At 43.2% G+C, this 19,427-nt stretch overlaps 1 protein-coding gene across 2 annotated transcripts in view; it reads right to left on the minus strand.

Moving 5' to 3' along the window:
- Positions 1–19,427, minus strand: part of UNC5D (unc-5 netrin receptor D) — a 525,831-nt gene that overhangs the window by 10,177 nt on the left and 496,227 nt on the right. For both annotated transcript variants that reach the window (XM_083184486.1, XM_083184487.1), the window contains 2 exons: positions 14,017–14,181; positions 1,699–1,877 (listed from right to left, as the gene is read on the minus strand). In XM_083184486.1, coding sequence (XP_083040612.1) covers positions 1,699–1,877; positions 14,017–14,181 — 344 coding nt within the window. The remainder of the gene's footprint in view (positions 1–1,698; positions 1,878–14,016; positions 14,182–19,427) is intronic.

Consider the following 19,427-nt stretch of genomic DNA (forward strand, 5'->3'; position numbering starts at 1 on the left):
CTTATCCATCATCAGGAATGATCCATATATTTGCCTATATGAAAGAACTCTTTTATGTATGTATTCTAAAGCTGGAAGGCAGAATAAATCACATTTTTTTTTCCAGCAACAGGATGTGTTCATTAGAATCCCCCATAGGAAAGCTTAGTAATAAAGCTGAAACCATTACTATTGCCTTCATCAAGATGGGCCTCAGGACATGAATATATATATATATATATATATATATATATAATGTCTTATGATTTCAATATACTCAAATCCTGGACTATAAAAAAACAAAATGGCATTCAAAATTAGATTGTAAGTTCTTATGGGCAGATATTCCCTCTGGCCATGCATATCTATGTGTAGGAGCCTTGACGTCAGGGTGTAATTATTCTTATGCTGGGAAGACCTCTTTATCCCAGTTTACAAAGCGCAATGAATGTGTCTTGCAAAGTCTGCTGTACACATCTACATACAGAACCGGGCAGGGGAAAGATAATTGACAGACAGTGGACGAGATGGGATGTTGCTATGGCCAAGCAATCAGATACTATCAATTATCTTCTACAAGTTGCTGATAAATAAATAAGAAGTAGATTGTAGTTGGTTGCCCATAGCAACATCCCATGTGCATTAGAACTTCTATCTTAGTAAATTTTCGCCATGATGAGGTGATGAGGTGTAGGGTCAGTCTTAGTAACCCTACTGTGGGGCCTTGCACAAAATAGAAATGTTCTATTTAATCACATTGGCAATGGTTTAAACGCACCAAGACAGGAATATTCTAACTGTATTTGTCTAGGGCTTATTCAATTAAATTTGCTGAATAAAATGGTTTAGCAAGCACAGATTGTTATTTTAAGTTGCATTCCTAGCGCTTTCCTAGCAGCTTTCCTGTCCAGTTCTCGGTCTGCTTGACCGAGAAATCACAGACGGGATTCAATGTCCCGCCTGCAGCGGGTCGAGAAGAGGGCGTGGCCGCGTTGTGGCCCAGAAGAGGTGAGCTGCGGCAGGGAGTTTGTCACTTCCCGGCCGTTCTTGGCAGCACGAGCCTGAGTGCATGTGAAGTCGGGCTCGTACTGCGAGATTCCCTATTTAATGCTGTCTTCCCCGACAGCATTGAATAGGGCCCCGCAGCCATCTCTCCCGTCGGGAGATGGCTGCGGGTGATTGAATACCCCCCTTAACCTTGTACTGATGACTAGCATACTGTACATAGGCCCTTATTCATATTGACCCGCAAGTTTGCGAATATTGCAGGCTTGCGAGTGCCACGCTCACACAGGCGCCCGCCTTCCCTCACACATTTTTATTACCCACAAGCGCTATTACCCACAGGCAGCCCCCGCCCTACACTGCATGTCTGGATTCCCGAGCTGGCCTTCTGCCGGCAAAGTCATGATGCTGTTATACATAGTCTGACTGCTGTCATCATATATGCCTGGGTGCTAACCGCATCTCAGACTGAGAAAGTAGTACAGTATGTTATAGAGCTATTTTGTCCAAAAAGTGCCTGCATCATTGAACAGGGGTTTTAGGGTAAGGGATGGGATCTGAGGGTGTTCCAGTGCTTCTAAAGTGCAGAACCAGAGGATATATCACATTCAAATCCCAATGCCATGTGGATAGCCTTATGTAGCATGATCACAAGCCTTTTTTGGATACACTACATCAAATATGTTTGGAGTGGAGCAATAATCTATTTCTCACCTGTTAATAGAAAGCTTCTGTGCTAACAGCTGCCAGTCCTTTCCTTTGGAGCTAGGCGTGTCGAACGTTGCACATATCCTTTGCCTGATGGAGTGTGGGATCTTGAAGGCTTTTGGACCACTGTGTGCCAGGAAATTGCTGTCCTCCGGTGCAAAGAAAGCTATGGTCTCTCGCTCGTTCTACATGAAGATGTGCAAGAGATGCAAATTAGTGAAGCCAGTAAAAAAAAAACTCAGTGCAAGAGATGCAAATTAGTGAAGCCAGTAAAAAAAAACTCAGGGCAACCATAACGTACATGTAAGACAAGTAGGCATAAGAGACTTTCAACACCTTTAAATAAAATGACAACACCTGTGGACATTATGGGGGTATTCAATGTGGGGTCACGGCTGTCGAGCTGGCTCGACAGCCGTGACCCTGTCCCGTTTTCGGTCAGCTCGACCGAGAAATCGCAGGCGGGATTCAATGTCCCACCTGCTGCAGGGCAAGAAAGGGGCGTGGCCACGAGAAGTGGCAGGGAATCATCGAGCTGCGGCTGGGAGCTTGGCAATTCCCGGCCGTTCTCGGCAGAACGAGCCCGACTGCGTTTGAAGTCGGGCTCATACTGAGAGATCCCCTGCTCAATGCTGTCGAGGAAGACAGCATTGAATAGGGCCCGACAGCCATCTCCCCCGTCGGGAGATGGTCGCAGGTGATTGAATACCCCCCTATGTTTGCAACTGTTTAAAGTGTATGTACCACAATAAACTAAGCAAACAATAGTCTATGCGGTCATTCAAATATACACAATTATCGCGCAGGTGCAAGTCATCACAGCAGCGGGCTCACTTTACGGCTGCACAAACTCACACAAAAGTGCTTACTGCCCCATAGGGCTCTGAGCAATTATTTGTGATTTGGGATGATTTCAGCCCACGAATGGGAAGGTGGGGAGTTCGGGTGCCAATGTGTTAAAACGAGCAAAATTAAATATTGTTCTCAGGTGCTTCCTATATTGCTCATGTAAGTGTCTGGTTTAGATCATCTACAGCAAGGCTGGGTAAAAAGGTTGATCACAATCTACCCATTGATTGTGGAGTTCTCGCCGGTAGATCAAGTATGATGCAAATAGCTGCTGAAGCCTCTAAGAGAACAGAGGCTTCAGGGTTCCCAGAGATGCAGTATGCGGGTGATGTCATGATGTCACCCGTGCACCGCAAGTAAGGAGCACCTGTGAACCCGTTTGAGGCTGAGCCGATGGGAAGGCTCAGCAGCAGGTAGACTCAGCAACTGCGGGACTCAGAGCTCTCAACGGCTTTGATTAGAGTTAATGCTAGAGATGTGCGCTGTCCCTTTTGTTTTGTTTTTTGCTTTTGGCAAAACCACGCTCAAGTGTTTTGGTTCGGATTCAGTTTTGGTATTGTTTTTCTAAAAATGAATAAAAATAGCTAAAATTGTGTCATTATTACCTTTGTTTGTTCCTACAGTATTATGATAATCAAAAACTTTTATTTCTAGTGAATGACCACACTCTGCTGTGAGGGAGGGACTTACAGGCAATCCAATTTTCAATTAGGCTTTAGTTTTGACTCAGATACCCTAAAATGATTCGATCTAGTACTCGGTTTGACACAGATTCCCCAAAATTCAGGTGATTTCAGATCCAAATCCAAACTGTAAATCTCTTTATCAAATTGAAAATGAAATGTAACATTGTGACTTTTGCCGACAAATAAAAATTCACCTGTAAGTTTCCATTTTTGCAACTGAATTTTGCATTGGCTCTATTGAAATAATCTTAACTAGTGTATAAACATGTGTGTACGCACATCCATTGTAAAATGCAACTGTCAACTCAGAAACTTGCCTCTACAGCAGGTGTGAAGATGTGACTCCTTAACCACATTTTTAAAGACATTTGTGAGTCAAAATGAGATCCATCTCTTAAAAGGTGTCATTGTTGTGTGTCACAAGCAGATTACAGTACTGAGCGTATACTGTAGATGAACTCCACTGATTAATCTCTCCAAAAACAAAGGTATATGATTGCTCCACTCACAGAAAAATAACATCAGTTCATCATGTTGAATTTGGACTTTACTGAACACCAAGCCCAAGGTGATTTTTCTTTTTTTTAAGAACCACATCAGGTGACAAAGAGATGTGAACTTGTAACTGTAACAGCTGGCACAGAAGCGGCGAAGGTGCGTCACGTGCTGTATCAGTTTAAATAAAATCTGCAGGGAAATGGTAGGTTTGTAATCTGCACATCTAAGATAAAACACTCTGAATACCCTAGGGAACTGTAAAGCAAGCAAGCTGTTCTCTTTGGCAGAAGAATGCTACCCCCTGCTTCCCCATCACCTCCTGAGACATGAAATCAGGCATTCGGCATTAACAAATCTGTTTGAAATGAAGGATGGAGTTTTTACCTTCAGGATCCCACTTAGAAAAATACATCTAGCTATGTCTCAGAAACATGCTAGGCCTGCCAATGTTTTTGCAAGAACAGGACATAAGGATGCTGCTCTGCAATGTGCCTCAGGGCAAAGAAAAACACACTATTCCCCAGAAGAAGACAAACTTTTACGACCTATTTTAAAGGGATAGTATTAATGACTAAGAAAGCTAAAAGACACATACTGTATTACTTTGTAAAACCTGTACTTGCTTTCTCTCATAGAATGCAATATCTTCATATTATCCAGCCAACGGTACAGGACACTGACGGAATAGCGCACGTGGAGTTATTCCATTGCTGATTTCAGGATTCTTTTCTGCACATACCGTATATACCTCCCAAGTGTCCCGCTTATCACGGGAAAGTCACTTTTTTGGGGATGTTCCCACATCCCTCCTGGGGCTGGCAGTGTCCCGCAGTGGGAGGGGCAGTTGGGAGTTTCCGTCTATCATCCTTGAATGGATGCTGTGTGCATGAGCACAGAGTCTATTCCTGCAGCCAGAGGGGCTAGGGGCATTGCCAGCAGCTCATGAAGTTGCTGAACATGCCCCCACAGTGGCAAAATGGGGGTGTGGCCTCGTGGCAGCACAGCAATTACAGACTACGCCCCTTTTCATTAGGTCACACCCCATACATTTGCGGGCACGCACTGTCCCTTCTCGCAGGGATCAAATGTTGGGAGTTATGCACATACATGATTGTTACCTAGTTACTTCCAACATAATTGCACATAAAGGCTACTTTCATTTTAATCAATCTGTAAATAATGAGACAAGTGTTGCTTATTCCCCTTGTAGTAATAAAAGTATTATATATTCCTGTAAAGCCAGTGTAGTATATTGCACTAGTAATAATCAAATTATTGTAAAAGTATTGCCAGCTAACGGTTGATTCTCACATATGGGGTTATTCTAGTTTACTCCTTCTGGCAAATTCCTTCTTAGATGAACAAAAACCATGTGCACTGCAGGGGGGCAGATGTAAAGGGGGAAATTTACCAATATGAAAAACCTAGTTTTTCGTATTGGTATTTCCCCTACGGCTGCATACGACTGTTTTAGTCGTATGCAAAGTCGTGTTCCGGAGGGGAAATTACAAAGCAGTCAGATACGACTGCTTTGTAACCCTCCGATGGTGTAATGATTCGTATTAGGGGCACATATATACGGCCGCTAATACGAATTCGTACAGGCAGTCTGCACGGATCAGTCAGATCCGTGCAGGCTGCAGTGTGTAAAAAAATAGAAAAATTAAATAAATAAAAACAAAAACGGCGTGGGGTCCCCCCCACAGCTATAACCAGCACCAGGCTGAAGGAGCCGGGGCCGGTAATTAAAAATCAGGGAACCCGACAAATAGGGGTTCCCCGATTTTTAACGACCAGCCCCAGGCTCCAGGTCCGGGGCTGGTTCCCAAAATACGGGGGACAAAATGACTAGGGGTCCCCCGTATTTTAAGAACCAGCCCCAGGCACAACCAGCCAGCAGGGTAATGTCACAGCCGGGGGACACTTATTATATAAGGTCCCGCGGCCAAAACATTAACCCTACCGACCAGTCAGCCTGGCCAGGGGTCCTGGGGGAGTGGGGACCCCCCCCCAATGAAGGGGTCCCCCCCCCCTCCAGGACTTACCTGACCAGGCTGAAGCCTGGTGCTTTCCCTGATGCCCCTGGGCGGTGGGCATCGGGCTGATAGCGGTGTAAAAAAAAGATTAAACTATTGCCTAATACTGGGGCACTATGAGTCCCAGCAAGCCTCCCCCGCAAGCTGGGACTTGGAGAACCACAAGTCCCAGCCTGCGGGGCATTAAAGGGCCTGCTGGGTCTTGTAGTGCCACAGTATTAAAAATAGTACAATAAAACACACTGACACATACTTAAAATAAAACTTTAATACATACAAAGCCCACACATACTTACCTATCTTCTTTCCATAGGTAGCCCTGGTCCTGTGTCGTCTTCTGGTCCTGTGTCGGCGGTCTTCTGGATCCATGTCGACGTCCTTCTTCAAGTCGACGTCGCTGTCGGCGATGGCGTCCGGAGTCCGACAGAATCCATGTGGAAGCTGTGGAAGGAAACCATACTCACCTGTCCCGGGGCGACGTAGTACAGGTAAGGGTCTTGGCAAAAAAACAAACCGACACCCGAAACCAGCCGGACAGCAGGAGCCGCACGGTGTTTGTGTACATTGTGCGGCTCCGCCTCCCGAATGCCGCTATTGGCCGCCTTGCGGCCTAGCGGCTCCCGATTGGCCGCTAGGCCGCAAGGCGGCCAATAGCGGCATTCGGGAGGCGGAGCCGCACAATATACACAAACACCGTGCGGCTCCTGCTGTCCGGCTGGTTTCGGGTGTCGGTTTGTTTTTTTTGCCAAGACCCTTACCTGGACTACGTCGCCCCGGGACAGGTGAGTATGGTTTCCTTCCACAGCTTCCACATGGATTTCGTCGGACTCCGGACACCATCGCCGACAGCGACGTCAACTTGAAGAAGGACGTCAACATGGATCCAGAAGACCGCCGACACAGGACCAGAAGACGACACAGGACCAGGGCTACCTATGGAAAGAAGATAGGTAAGTATTAGTATGTGTGGGCTTTGTATGTATTAAAGTTTTATTTTAAGTATGTGTCAGTGTGTTTTATTGTACTATTTTTAATACTGTTGCACTACAAGACCCAGCGGGCCCTTTAATGCCCCACAGGCTGGGACTTTTGGTTCTCCAAGTCCCAGCTTGCGGGGGAGGCTTGCTGGGACTCATAGTGCCCCAGTATTAGACAATAGTTTAATCTTTTTTTTACACCGCTATCAGCCCAATGCCCACCGCCCAGGGGCATCGGGGACAGCACCAGGCTTCAGCGTGGTCAGGTAAGTCCTGGAGGGGGGGGACCCCTTCATTGGGGGGGGGGGTTCCCACTCCCCCAGGACCCCTGGCCAGGCTGACTGGTCGGTAGGGTTAATGTTTTGGCCGCGGGACCTTATATAATAAGTGTACCCCGGCTGTGACATTACCCTGCTGGCTGGTTGTGCCTGGGGCTGGTTCTTAAAATACGGGGAACCCCTAGTCATTTTGTCCCCCGTATTTTGGGAACCAGCCCCAGACCTGGAGCCTGGGGCTGGTTGTTAAAAATAAGGGAACCCCTATTTGTCGGGTTCCCTGATTTTTAATTACCGGCCCCGGCTCCTTCAGCCTGGTGCTGGTTATAGCTGTGGGGGGGGGGACCCCACGCCGTTTTTTTTTTATTATTATTTAATTTTTCTATTTTTTTACACTAAAGCCTGCACGAATCTGACTGATCCGTGCAGGCTTAAAGCAAATATGACAGGAAAAGCAAGGTGTATTTTCCTGTCGTATTTGCGTGGGTGTTTTACACCACTTAGCAGCCGTATTATCAGTACGGCTGCTTAGTACATCAGGAACCACCATTCTTTTGAATGGTGATTCCTGTCGTATCCTATCGATGGTGTAGACATTCGTATTTGTAAATACAAATACGAATGTTCCATCTTTAGGAATAGGAATTGTTGTTTTTTCGGGATTGTAAATCCCGAAAATACAAATTCGTAAAAAAAAGGTGTATTTCTGCCTACGAATACACCTTTTTTCTACGAATCCATTTTGGTAAATGTCCCCCAAAATGTGCAGAGAGAATTAGATTTGGGTGAGTTATTTTGTTTCTGTGCAGGGTAAATACTGGCTTCTTTATTTTTACACTGCAATATAGATCTCACTTTGAAGTAAAACCCCACCCAAATCTAACTCTCTCTGCACAAGTTACATCTACCCCACCTGCAGTGCACAAGGTTTTGTTCATCTAAGAAGGAATTTGCCAGAAGGAGTGAACTAGAACAACCCCCATAGTTGTTTGATCAGGTCACTGGAATACTCCACGTACACTTAAACTTCTCCCAGGTGATCAATGTTAAAAAGCAACAAAATACTCGTCTGATTATCTCATTATAACTGTCCAGCAGGTATGCCCGCTGTCACTTCCTGTACTGTTCTGTATTCTTGTCAACCTCTGTTATAAGGTTCTACCATAGTCTGCGCTCTTAAAAATGAATTAGATTCTACTCCCCCTGCTGCATAATATGCGTCATGACAAGCTCAGCTCCACTGGAAACAGAGTTGGGAGTGTCAGGTAGCCATTTATAAAGTAGGAGAGGTTAATAAATTGGAACCAGATGTATTACGCCTGGTGAAAAGACAAAGGTTAGATAAAGTGGAGATAAACGTGTGTTGTGCAGTAAGAGGTGCTGGACTGTGTGATGGGTGCTGTGCTGTGAGGGCAGAGGGCAGTGGTGAGCATGAGGCATGTTCCTCTGGGAGGTACTTGTATGGTGGCAGCATGTGAATGCTTGTGTTGGTACTTTCAGCCAGAAAAGTAGCAGCAATCTTTCTGTACTGTACAAATATGTGAATGAAGTGCAAGTTAATTGGCCATGCACATATTGTCCCTGTAAACAGTAATAATTAGTACAGAATTAAAAATAAATGTAAAAAAATCTGAGTTAGTGGGGGAGCATGCCTTAATTGTTGTGCCTAGGGCTCCCATGCACCTAAATCTGCCCCTTGAGAGGGGTTCTGTGCTGTTTGGAGAGAGCAATGACACAAGATCGCACCTATAACCCTTACCACCACCAAAAATGACTACTTGTAACCGGATTTACTGTACAAAGGATATGACATCCTTCCATTAACACATTACTCAATATCATTTTATATTTGTAATTTTAAAGTGTGGTATTTACATAAAAAAATAGGATACTAAGGCAGATGCCTAGGAGTTTATTTAATAAGATGGGATTTCTCTTTCAAACGGGATGTGGCTATGGGCAATCAGATCTTGTCAATTATCTTTTAGATGGTGCTAAATAAATAAGTCAATTCTGATTAGTTGCCTATAGCAACATCTCATGTGAAATAAGACTCCTATCTTAGTAAATCCCCCCCCCCCCCCCCCCCAAAAAAAAAAAAAAAAAAGTCTGGGGACACTATTTTGGTCTCCGGTATGGTATAGCAATGCAATACAAATGCTGACAGTAATAGGAAAACATATGAAGTATTTTGCCATTAGAAGAGACACTTTAGAGATAAGGAAATGTACATATAAAATAACCCAGCTAGGTATGTCTGATAGGCTGAATTATTACTGGAACATCACTTGATAAATGAAACATGTATGACTGATGTGGGAGTGGGTCTCTGCTAACAAGAGGTAACATTGTATCTGGAGCCATTGCAATTCATCACCGCATGACAAAGACCTGTGTCATATATTGCATTTATCTGTATTATTAATCCTCTGCAGAGTCTATTCATATTGGGATATAAAATAGTCTCTAGGTAGCAGTCGCACTCCACATGTACCAGTGTTCCGAGTCCTGGGATGTAACTGGCAGATGGGACTTTGCTCTAATGTGAAAGAAAATGACAGTTAATAATGCTGATATCTTGACTGGAGACAGCTCACATCAATTTCAGGTGCCATCTCCATCTCTCGCCTTCTATCTGGCTTGTGCTTTAAATGCCACTTTGATGAATATGAATTTTGGTGAAGTTAAAATTACAGATTCGCTTTCCCTTACAATTCTGAATGCTACCTGTTTTTTCATTTTCAGGTTTTTTTTTTACATGCTGATATATATTCTGCTAATGTTTTGCAGACCGGAGTAAATGCTTGCAGCCAGGCAGAAAACCGGCTTTGCATGTGTCTTATGGCATATAATATGGAATCACAGATCCGTGTAATATGTGTAATTCACATTTTATAGGATTTTTCCTTTACGTACATTGAAATGTATGATGCGTAGGAATCCGTGGCAGATTATAGTAACGATGGTTAGGGGGAAATTTACTAAGGGGTGTATTCAATGCTTTCTGCGCGCTGTGACAGCGAGCAGTGCTGCCTACTCGCTGTCACAGCTCGCACGGTCAGTATTCAACTGCCCACCATGCATGCACCGTTTCCCCCCTCGCTAGTGTTTTTGGAGCAAAGGGGAAACGCGCATGGGGCTGCTAAAACAGCGAGTCTCGTGGCTAAATTCAGTGGGCTCCCTGCTGCGTTGAAAAGGGTGAGAGCCCGGCGCAGGGGTGAAACAGCGAGGATCGCTTGTTTTCGGTGATCCCCAACGTTTAATCCCCTCGCCGGCCGCATTGAATACACCCCTAAGACTGGAGTTCTATTTCACTTGGGATGTTGCTATGGACAACAAATCTATGTCTTATTTATTGAGCACCTTTTAGAAGATAATAGATAGTATCTGATTGGTTGCCCATAGCAACATCTTATGTGTAATAGAACTCCCATCTTAGTACATTTCCCCTTCAGAGTGGTAGCCAGAGGGCAGGAGATTGTTCCCATTCAAAGTCAGTAATGGTACTGTATGACCTTGACTAGACATACATTCAGTTCAATGGTTTTGCTGTTATTCTAAAAATATTTGGGCAGTTACATGTTTAATAGAAAACTTTTATTTATATATTTATTTCTAAGCATATTCCCTGGGCCAATTTTCTGTATTTCAATGAATATAGGGAGATTTTCTTTTTATGCTCATTATACAACACATAAGGATTACTGTATATATTAATGTCATAAGTAGGGAGGCTACTCTACCATTTTTGGGATTGAATGCTTAATCCCAGGATTCACATGATTGACTTGGTAGTGGCACTGCCAGGCAGCAGCAGGACTCAGTGGCTGAACTCCATTCTCCTCCGATTCTCAGTCCTTATCGCTCTGCTCATTGTAAAGTTACTGTTGCATATTATTATTATTATTAGCGTAGAGATTATTGTGTGGTCTATTGATCATTTTTAGTCAAAAGTGGTGCGAAATTTGAAACGGGCAATCCTGCAATCAGCCATAGAAGAGGTCATTTTTAATGTGATAATTATATATTTGTAAGTTATTTTGTTTTTTAAATAACAAATATGCAGAGTCTAACTTTTCATTTGCTATGTTTTTGATTATTAATATTAGTATTATTATCTTTTATTTATAATACAGTACGTATGGTGTAATGGTTAGCATTACTGTTTCACTGCACTAAGGTCATGGGTTCAATTCCCACCATGGCTCTAACTGTGCAGAGTTTGTGTATTCTCCCCGTGCTTGCGTGGGTTTCCTCCAAGTACTCCAGTTTCCTCCCACAATCCAAAAAATACTGGTAGGCTAATTGGCTCCCAACAAATTAACCCTAGAATGTCTGTGTATGCGCGTACATGTTGTAGGGAATATGGATTGTAAGCTCCACTAGGGCAGGGACTGATGTAAATGTTCAAATATTCTCTGTAAAGCGCTGTGGAATATGTATGCGCTATATAAGAAACTGCTAACAAATAAAAATAATAAAGGGTGCGCAATGCATGAACAGATACACTGCAGGCATGATAAGATACCATGCAAAATGCTTTCAGTTCCAGTTATAAACAATGTAAAGCAGGATATAAGCCAAATAAACAGAGTTACTTATACTGTACGTTCGTTTACAGTATTGTGTACTTTTGGCTTATACTGTACAACCTTACTCCTCTGTACAGTAGAAGAAAGAAGAACCAGTATTCCCAATTTGGGGCACTCACTGGACTAATGTATTGTATAGTTTATCCTATAGAGCAGGCATGTCCAAAGTCAGGCCCGGGGGCCAATTGCAGCCCGTGCTGTCATTTGAAGTGGCCCGCAGCCTCCAGCTGGAAGCGGGCAGAGCATCAGATGTGGGATGCACACAGAGGCGGAACTACCATTGGTGCAGCAGGTGCATTGCACCGGGGCCCCTGAGGACTAAGGGGCCCACTACTGCCTAGACCAGCAGCTTGTACCTCTGTCACCCACTGTTGTGGGGCCCAAATTGTACTTTTGCACCTCGGCCCACCACTCACAAGTTCCGCCACTGGATGCACAGAACACTAAAGGTGGGGCCCCGGCGAGTGCGCCCTTACCTTGCTGTCTGCTGCAGTCAGATGTGTTTGGTGTCCTACCCATGCATCTGCAATCGTATATCACCCTACTCCTCAATCACAGTGACAGCAGTGTTTGGGGAGGGGGGCAGCAAGGGGGAAGCTTGCTCCCGTAACATGCAGAGCGGAGGAGGGCAGCAGCGGGAGTCCAAGCATCTCCTGTCCATGCAGTGCCTGCTTTGCCTCTCCTTCCTCTGGCTCACACAATGGGCTGGGAACCATACAGAGAATGGGGGTCATACAGTGAATGGGAGTCATACAGTGAAGGAGGGTCAGGCTTAGGGACATACAATGAATGGAGGCACTCATGGACATTAAGAGAAGGGGGGCAGGCTTTTCCCCACTCTGCACCCATTCACTCTTTCCCCCATACAGTGAATGGGAGACATACAGTGAAAGAGGGGCAGGCTGGGGGACATAGAGTGAATGGGGGCAGAGTGGGGGACCATTCTGATGTGATTAATGATTCAAAGAATGTCAGGCTGAATGGTCGGCCCCCACACATTTACACTTCACCAAATCTGGCCCTCGTCGCAAAAAGTTTGGACACCCCTGCTATAGAGAGTATCCACCGACAAATATCATTCATGTAAAATGTAACTTTTGTTATTATAGTTTACATTCTCTCTGTACATTCACATGTTCTAATACTATTGGTCGATGTGTTCAGAACACCATAGGCAAAGTGTATTACATGCCATGTGCTACAGTAGGTTCCTACTTCACCAATAATGGAAGCCCAGAAAGAAACTCCAACAGCCCACAGTTCCCTGGTCTACAGGCTAGGAGTGGCTCATCTGATGAGCAACAATTAACTGAGGGCCTAGTTCAGAGATGGACTCAATGTTAATGTTGTTCAGTAGAGTGATTTTTCTCTACCACTGCACATGTGCTGCAATGGGAATAGCAGGTGCAAGTTGTTGGCAGTAAGGGAATGAGTTGTGTTTGACAACAGGGGAGTTTTGCCTCACACAAGAGATATGTTGTGACCATTTCAGGGGCATGTCATATTTTGCAACTTTTGCATTTCCAATGTTTCAGGGTTCTTACTTCCAGCGACATAACGGTTATACAGAAGGTCAATGTTTGACCGATGTGTGTCCACTGGTTTTGTCTTTATATGTAAACTCCAGTTCATAGACACTTACAGTGGGCATCTTTCTGCAAATCCAATGGCTGTGATATTGGAATATTTCTGCTATATACAAATCCACAGCTGTAATGGCATTTGCATGCATTTTTTAACCAGGCCCTTAGAGTACTACTATTAAAATACCACACCCAGTTTCCAAGCAAATAGAGGGCCTGATTCAGATTGACTCTGTAAGCTGTGAAGATCGCACCTTACCGTGACTCAGAGAGCCCACTGCCCCGCCGAAAATGGCCACTCCACCGCCGTTTTCCCTCGCAGTCATGAGAGGGAATGTGTTCTGAAGATACATCCCCTCACATGCCGCCACTGCAGGAGAAATCGTTCAATGGTCAGACATCAGCCCACCGCGTACCTAGGGGAATGCCGAACATTTTCATGGGGATGCACATAAAACGCTGGGCGTTCCCATCCCCACACCTTGTCCCTCCCTCCCTTCTGCGAACTACTTGGCAAAACGCGACCATCGGGACAGGAGCCGAATACGGATCTTTTCTTGTGATCCAGAATTGGCCCCAGTGTCCATAATGGTCATCATTGCCTGTCTTTAGTAAATGCTAACTTTTGTCTGTACAAAAGTGTTGTTGTGTTACTATGCTGAATTTCTAGTCGGTCGTCACAAAGTGTCATAGTTTGCATTTGTATTTATCTTATGTAACATATTTCCTTTTCAGATCCCGTTAAGTTTATACAGGACTGAGGGTTATATGTACCCTCCGATTAAGGTTATGCAAAATAGGGAACTTGAACTAATGTTACCAACTTACCTCCAGAATTGATGTTTGGACCTGAAGAATCAGCTCGTGGCCTTTCACCTGCCTGACACAGATTTTGCAGGACAACTGAGTTGTGGCCGGCGTATATCGCTCCAAAGAAAAGGCACAGTGCAGTGGCTGCTGGTTACTGCACCAGACGCGGGAAAAGGGGACCTCCTGCAAAAAACACAGACATCCTGCTGTAATCTAGTGCATACATTTCAATAATACTGCTGAGCGTATACAGTAGTGAATTTCTTCAGCACCATGGACAGTGCTATTATAAGCGTTAAAAGGTTTTCAATGTTGATGCTCTGGCCATGGTGCTGAAAGCTCAGAATCATACTCTCAGTAAAAGCTGATTTTTGTGACTGTTCACAATATATTATTATTATAATGTGACTGTAATTGTCTATTAATCATGAATGTATGACTGCCTTAAATCCCTATGATGTATTTAATTTAAAAAAAAAAAGTTAATTTTGTTATAAAATATGTCTATACAATATAAAAGTTTAACATAGCAGTTCTGCGGTGCTTCATATGAGAGGTTTGTTCCCCATCTATATACAGGCAGATGATAGTTGAAAGATGGATTAGAAAGTGGAGCCTGCAATACACTGGGGGAGGGGGGGATGCCATATTGTCCAATTGCTGGTTAAGGTGAGTCTCTCACGCCAATGTTTTAGCCAATTAAAATGGAAGGCTTGATATACTGTATGCAGACAAGGGATGTCTGACACAAGTTGTAGAGATATGAAAGTAAGGGACAGAATTGATGACTGAATCAGAGATTTATCTGATAAAACAGGTAAATGAGAAGTTAGAAAAGCAACATCAACATTGTAAAGAGAATTGGGGTAAGAGGAAAAACCAGAGGCAAAGAAAAGGGGCACTTAGGTAGGAGGTGAATACAGTAGACAGTGTATTGAGGGCAAAAATGAAGATGTACTTTACGGATGATAGGAGCAATGACAAAATGAAAGACCTAGAGAATCAATAAAACAGTTTGCATCAGGGACACAAAAAAAACCAAAGTATCTAGACCGTGGGATCCAGGACTGCGAGGTAGGTGCAGCCAGTACAAAGGTGATGCTGCAGGGAAGATGGCCCTGATAAATAAAGCTGTCTTTCATATGTGGGCAGCATGCAGAAGCAGACAGTATTTACTCTGCACAGAAACAATACACATACATTTGCTTCCCCTACACTGCAACATGATGTGTTCGACACACATTTGCTTGCATTTATTCTTTACCAAATCTGGCCCTTAAATTCTTCATGTAAGTTTTTGATGTATTTTCATAAGGATATGAGTCAGATGTACTGTAGGAGGAGCAAAGGTAATGGGAAATAAGTTTCAAATGTCATACTGTAAAAAACACTCAAATTCTGATTGGATGCTTAGGATTAATACATCTGTTTTTACTCATTTAGCATTGGTTTTGAGCGCCTTGATAAATACAATTTAATCAGCATTTTAATTTTCCATATCAGTGGTCAGCTGCCTACATCTCTTTCCCCCGTATTTTAAGACGATCAGTTCTAGGAGAGATTGGAAGAGAGTATACATTTATCTATTAAAAAGTGCTCGTAAACCTGTGAAATACTTCATCATAGTGACCAATATCATCTTTTTCTTTTTCTTTTTTTGTTTATGTAGTTTTGTGCAAGGTATTACATAAGATCAACTTGTTTGTGCAGCTTCTGTAACCACTTCTTCCCATGCAGTGGAAAACAAAAAACTCAGAACCAGCACTGGAGATGCAAAATATATAAATAATGATTCGATTGGCCCAATAATTTCAATTTCATGCAACTGCTGGAGACCTCATTATAATTTAAATTAAAATAAAACAATTTCCAAAATACCTTAAGCACTCCTGCCTGTGCCATATCCCGTCCTCTCCCATTAGAGAGTATATATTTCTCACAAGCGAATGGCTTTTCACAGCATAAAACAATGCTGATTACATTGGGAACATATCCTAATTACACTTCAACTGGCGTTCCATTCGTAGCTAATGCTTTCTGCGTTATTATTACTATTTCTACACTTAACGTGAGATTAATACCTTGAACGTTAGTTGACTAGTAAAGCATTATTATGTCTGCTTTTTACTGTTTATAGGCTCCTAATAAAGAGCTACTTGCATGGGGTGTTCTATCAGAGATATTCAGCCATTTGCAATGTTATTACCATTGACTTAATTTACTCGCTTCTAAAAATAAGGTTTAAGGTAGTCTTTCTCCCTTTCAGCAACCTATGAAACAAGGCACTGATGCTGGCTTCTTGGTCCCTGAAAATCCACCTTTAAACAATGGTTGAAAAAATAAGGAAGAACGTAAGATCCACTACGTGAAATAAAGGGGACGTAGTTAATATCCCACCTGCAGGATACCGGCAGTCAGAATACTAATGCCAGAATCCCAACTTGCGGCCAGAAGACCGGCATCAACATTGATGGAGATGCTATAGCTGGAATCCTGACTTGCCTATCATAAGTAGACAGGTTGGTAAGCATTAGGCTGCAGGGGTAATAGGTTAGGTTTAGGTACTAGCAGGGACTTAGGGTTAGGCTGTGGGGGTGGTGGTGGTTGGTGTTAGGCTGTAAGGAGAGAAGGTTGGGGTTAGGCGGGGGGTTAGGGTTAGGCTGCAGGATGGGAGGGTTAGGTTTAAGGTGGGGGGATGGTGGGTACAATGGGTAGAGGCATTAGGAACTATTGTACTAGGATGGATGGAATGACAATATTTGCACTATAGGAGTTCCAGTCTTTTTTGTTACTAAACTAACACAATTCAGACGGCTTGTGAGATTTCTGGGAGAGGGTAAAGGGGAGATCAAACAGGTAGTGTTCCTGCTATAGTCCAGACTGTCCATCACTGGGATAGTCTTAGGAACAGGAGGAGTGGGTGGTTTGGTGTTTAAAACATTTATTCATGGTTTCTCTTGGAGGAATCCTTGTGTATAGGCTGCTGCTTCCTTACAGAGGTAGAATTATAGTGCAACCATAATTACTCTATAGTAATAGAGTGATGCATTGCAGACACACTGTACTTTTGAGGTGAGAGACCCCGATACCTGCTTGGTCGGTCCGGAAAGTAATGAGGGAAAAACTATTTATTGAATGGTACATAGATACATAGGATTAATAATAAATTTGACCCTGGAGCATCAGTGCACCATTGTCAGCATGTCTGTCAAGCTTGGTACGCCTCCTAGAAGGCAATAACCTTAATGTCCTTGAGTGATATTGTCACGGCCACTTCCATTTTGCCTGCGGTCTAATAAATGGTGTCCTTTAAGGCCGCATTTGATCCAGGAGAACAAAAAGTAGTCAGTCAGGGCCAGGTCTGGACTATAGGGTTATTGAGGCAGTATTGTCATGTTGTGCTTGGTCAATAACTCCCTCACTTGCAGCTATTTGTGACTTGGCGCATGGGTCGTGATGGAGGACCCAGGTAGCGGTAATCTCCTTGTGGATGTTGAGGACCCCTTTTTCAAGGGATTGAGCACTCCCGTGTAATATGCACCATTGAAAGTTTGCCGGGAAGATAGAAATTCCTTGGACCACACCCTTCATATCGAAAAAGACAATGAGCATTGATTTATTCTTTGATTTGCTCATTCAGCCCTTTTTGGGGGAAGGTGACAATGGTGTGTGCCATTCTGTGCTTTGTCTTTTGGTCTTTGGATCACACTCAAAGATCCTTGTTTCCTCACCTGTTATCACTCTGTCCAAAAAATGATGCCCACTTTGTACACGCTCCAAATGTTCACGGATAATCGCCATACGCTTGTCTTTCTGATCATGAGCCAAATCTTGGAAACCAACAGGGCAAAAACCTTTTGCACAGCTATTTCATTTGTCATAATCTCTAGCACAGTCATTTTTGGAAGTCCCAACCTTACTGCTACCATTCTAACACTCAAACAATCAACATTCTTTATCCACATTTTGCTCATTTTGGCTTGTTGAATGTCATCCAGAGTGAGGTTCATCTTTAACATCTTTTCTGCCCTCCTTAAAGCATTAAAACCAGTGGTAAACTTGCGTCTTAGACAATGATTCCTCCTTGAAGGCCTTTTGAAGCATGTCAAGTATCTCGGTACACGATTTCCCAAGTTCAACACAAAATTTTATCCCATATCAATGCTCAATGGTACGCTCCATCTCGAACCTCGATTGCGGTGAAAAAGGACACTTTGTTTACAGCTCGATCTGTACACTGTAAAGGCTTGTGGGCAACTGCCGTGAACCGGAATGTGTAGCTGAGACCCATCCCACCCTATAGAGCCGCCATGTGCCTATTCTACGTGGCGTGAAAAAATCAGTCTCTTTACTTTCTGGACAGAGCATTCTACTGTATCTGCGATTGATACGGTACCACTGCTATTAAATCTGTTATTACCACTGTGTTCCTGTATATCTTGTTACTGTTGTTTACCAATAAACAGAGCAGCCTGGTTAAGGACCCTTTCTGTGGCCTAACAGTTCTTTATACACCCTCTGTGGCCCTATTGTGATCACCATTCCAATAGACTATATCAATAAAACCAGCATGGAAAGACAATTTAACCAGTTCAATCAACAGCTATAGGGTCATAGAGAAATGCACTTGTCATAGAAGACAACCCAGAGTCTGAATCTCAAATGCATTTTAGATTTTACACAAACAATAGGGAGATTATTATGGAACAAGTTATAACCAGTGCTATAGTCTGGGCACGTTGAACATCAAAATCTTCTGCTTCTGTGACTTTAATAAGAAAAATAAAAATCAGATGACATCTGTAGCACATCACAAATTAATACAACAGATCTGACACATGGTCTCATTTACATGGTGAATAACACAGAGGGGACCCGTAACCGATCCACGGCTATTAATAATTATTGAGCATGTTACAAAGCCTTCATCCTGTTCCAGACCACTGCATCACTCTAACTAATGTAATGAAGGGCAATGTATTATTATGTCCAAGGCAATCTAATGAATGATTATTTCAATTGTAGCACCATCAAGGTGATTACCGGAGACAAATCTCTTCCACGTAGCAACATACGAGGTAGCCTGCCAAAAAGTTAAACTTCTTTTTAAGAGGGTGAGGGGGACGTCACATTAATTTTTATAGAGCATATTAATCAGCGCAGCCTCCTCTGATTAAAGGATAAAAAAAATAGTGCACAGGAAAATTCGATTAATGCGTCCTGGAAATCTATTCGGTAAACCTGGGTTTTAGCACTGTGACAAATAGGAAACTTGAATTATTCCCTATTAATCACTATTTAGCCATAAACAAATGATGGCCCCTACAAGAAAAACTAATCAAAATTCTATATTTAATCATTATGATTTATAGCAAGATTGTTTTCAGATAGTAAAAACACATGGTGCTAGTTTTTAGCGGGTATTGCTG

The sequence above is a fragment of the Crinia signifera genome, chromosome 4, assembly GCF_055691185.1.
Source record: "Crinia signifera chromosome 4, ASM5569118v1, whole genome shotgun sequence".
Taxonomy (NCBI): domain Eukaryota; kingdom Metazoa; phylum Chordata; class Amphibia; order Anura; family Myobatrachidae; genus Crinia; species Crinia signifera.